The following is a 2,779-nucleotide window of genomic DNA, read 5'->3' on the forward strand; positions in this document are numbered from 1 at the left end:
GATTGGGGGCAGGAGGAGAAGGGGACGACAGAGGATGAGATGACTGGATGGCATCACTGACTTGATGGACATGAGTTTGAGTAAACTCCGGGAGTTTGTGATGGACAGGGAGGCCTGGCGTGCTGCGATTCATGGGGTCTCAAAGAGTCGGACATGAGTGAGTGACTGAACTGAACTGAAGAGCAGAGAAACTAAAGCACAGCTTTCTGAAGGAGTGTTTTTCTGTCTCTATTGAAAATCTGCCTGTACTTGAGGCAGTGGGAAGAGCTACCTCCACAGGACAATCAGATAATTTCCAAGTGAATGCTGCCTGAAGCTTCTGTCATTCACACCTCCATCCCTACCAATTCAAACATTTTAAAAGGAAAAAAAATGAATTAAAAAAGTAAAATGAAACCAAAATAACTAAATCAATATAATACCTGAATACATCTTTTTTTTTTTTTTGTTCACATAACATGAATCCTTTCCTGCTTTTCCTTATTTTAATATTATCTTCATCTTGTTCTGTCTCTTCTGAGAAATTTTTTGTCATTTTTTTTCTTTTTCTTTTCTTTTTTTTTTCCTTTTTCCTCTGATGTAGCTAATTAAAACTAATAAAAATATTCTCTATGATCAATTATCCAACAATAAACAGAAGAAAACTAACCCCAAATAAGAGTTCACCGTCCCCTGTAACATGTTTATGAATTCATTGTATTTTGACTCTCTTACTTATCCCTTTACAGAAATTAGCTACTCCTTAAGATTGCTGATAAACTGTTCAAAGGAAAACAGAGTTGACAATTTTACAAAAACTCGAAAGTTAAAATGAGGACTGTGCTGCTATAGCCATCTTTATTATAGAGTCTTTCCTTTCCATTATTCAATATGCTAATAAGCAAGGAAAGTTACAGAGAGTGGGAGAAAGAGGGGTGACTTGGTATCTTCAGCATCTCTGGGACCAAAAAGTCTGACTAGAAAAGCCAAAACATTCTTCTCTGAAGTCCTAACACTGTGTCTAGTCTCTGATGTATTGGTCTGATTGAAGCCTTTAAATCCACAGGGAAGCGAAAGAAAGAACAGAGATACTTGATGGAGTGTTAATCATGATGACAAGTTGTTTCATCTGGCAACACTGAACTACCTGGCAGAACTGAGTCCCACTAGCTAGTGATAGTTCTCATAAACCCCTAGAAGGAAAGATGCCTCTATAAAAAAAAAAATTGCAAGTTAGTTTGGGGAGCATAAATAGATCTACCAAGGGACTGACTACCAGGAATTTTTAGAGACATGGGAAATCATGAGTTAGACTCTTGCTTTTTCTGTCGCTCCAGTTCAGCAGACTTTTGTACGGCTGCATCAACCAGCAGCTGGAAGTTGCTGAAATCCTTGTACTCCCCTGTCACCACAGGTTTGGGAGACGATATAAGCAAGGGCCAACTGTTGAAAACCTCAACCTTTTCATTTAACTGGGCCTTAGGAATTAGCCTCTGGCCTGGGACCATCTCTTGATTTGGCAGTTCCCCTGATCCCTGTACCATCAGCGAGGGGCTCAGAGGCTGACATTTTATCGTGTCTGGATCTCTGGGCCCTGACTTGGCATCAGTAGATAGATAGCCACCCTGCTGGTGGGTCACATCAGTAGCATTGCCTTTTTGGTGATATATGATAATCTGGTTGGGGTCACTTACATCCTGTAGAAGCATTTCCGGAAGAATGCGTCTGCGGGCGTTGATGAACCAGTTAGAAATCTGCAGGAAAGACAAACTGATCTGCTCTGACAGCATGCGCTTCTCTACCTTTGAAGGATAAGTCTTAAACCAGTGTTCATACAGCCAGTCACAGAGGATCTTCACTGACTCAGTTGGCAAGTACCCTTTCCGCTTTCTCTTGCCCTTTTGTGAGACAAGAACTTCAGCTGTAGCACTGTAACTATTTGACTCCATTGAGGTGCCCTGACCCAGGCTTCAGGTCTCCGTTGAACTTTCTTCAGTGGCCTCCATGTTCTAGAGACCTGTCTTCAATATCCTAGGAACCAAGGATGGATGACCTAGCACTAACGTAGGTATGGGAAAGCCAGTGAAGAAAGCATGGCTAGGTCGCCAAGAGGAAGTCTCACTTTTTGCTTCCTAGAACAATTAACAGTGTTGGTAACACTGTTGAGCCAGTTGGCTTTGTGATGTCACATCCTTTCAGCCCCTCATGCTGCCCTCCCCCCACTTCCTATTTTGCATTTACTTTGTTTCTATAGGTCCAAATTCACTTGTGTTTACCCCAATCAGTTTATACAGTTCTGCAGAATTTTATTCTCTGTTGTTGTCACCAGCTACTGCTAGCTAATGAACTCTATTTCTTTTGCCAAAATTGGTGATGATTCTCTGAAGTATCAGAAATTCGGGGGTTCCTTTTTTTTATAAACATAGGACAGGATAGGATTCAAGAAATAATGGGGACCACAGACTTAGATTATTTAAAATTTTAAAAATATTTTAAGTACATTGCAATCACCTCTCCCAAATTAGATGAAAATAGTTTGCAAATTCTACATTTTAACTGCAGAGAGCTAAAAATAAGGATCGGCTCTTTCAAGAACACTCTCAACCACTTAGAGGACAAGCATGGACTCTGACTTATCAAAGATAGGTATGGTATTTATTATTCTTAATTTTAGAAACTTTACAGGGGAAACTCCTGGCCATCACCTTAAACATCATATATTATACACAGTTTCTATCTGACAGGGACAATGTCAATTTAACCTTAACCTTTTTATTTGCTGTTACTGAGCTGGACATCA

The 2,779-nt window shown here is 40.2% G+C and overlaps 1 protein-coding gene across 1 annotated transcript; it reads right to left on the minus strand.

Moving 5' to 3' along the window:
- Positions 1-1,280: 1,280 nt before the first annotated feature.
- Positions 1,281-1,928, minus strand: TGIF2LX (TGFB induced factor homeobox 2 like X-linked). Its single transcript, XM_043459792.1, has one exon. It carries the CDS (start codon positions 1,926-1,928, stop codon positions 1,281-1,283), a length of 648 nt encoding a protein of 215 aa, XP_043315727.1.
- Between the last annotated feature and the right edge of the window lie 851 nt (positions 1,929-2,779).

Source organism: Cervus canadensis, chromosome X (assembly GCF_019320065.1).
Source record: "Cervus canadensis isolate Bull #8, Minnesota chromosome X, ASM1932006v1, whole genome shotgun sequence".
NCBI lineage: Eukaryota > Metazoa > Chordata > Mammalia > Artiodactyla > Cervidae > Cervus > Cervus canadensis.

Bases quoted from the DNA above. Each gene is read 5' to 3' on its own strand.
- TGIF2LX (XM_043459792.1), bottom strand. From the start codon at position 1,928: ATGGAGTCAAATAGTTACAGTGCTACAGCTGAAGTTCTTGTCTCACAA.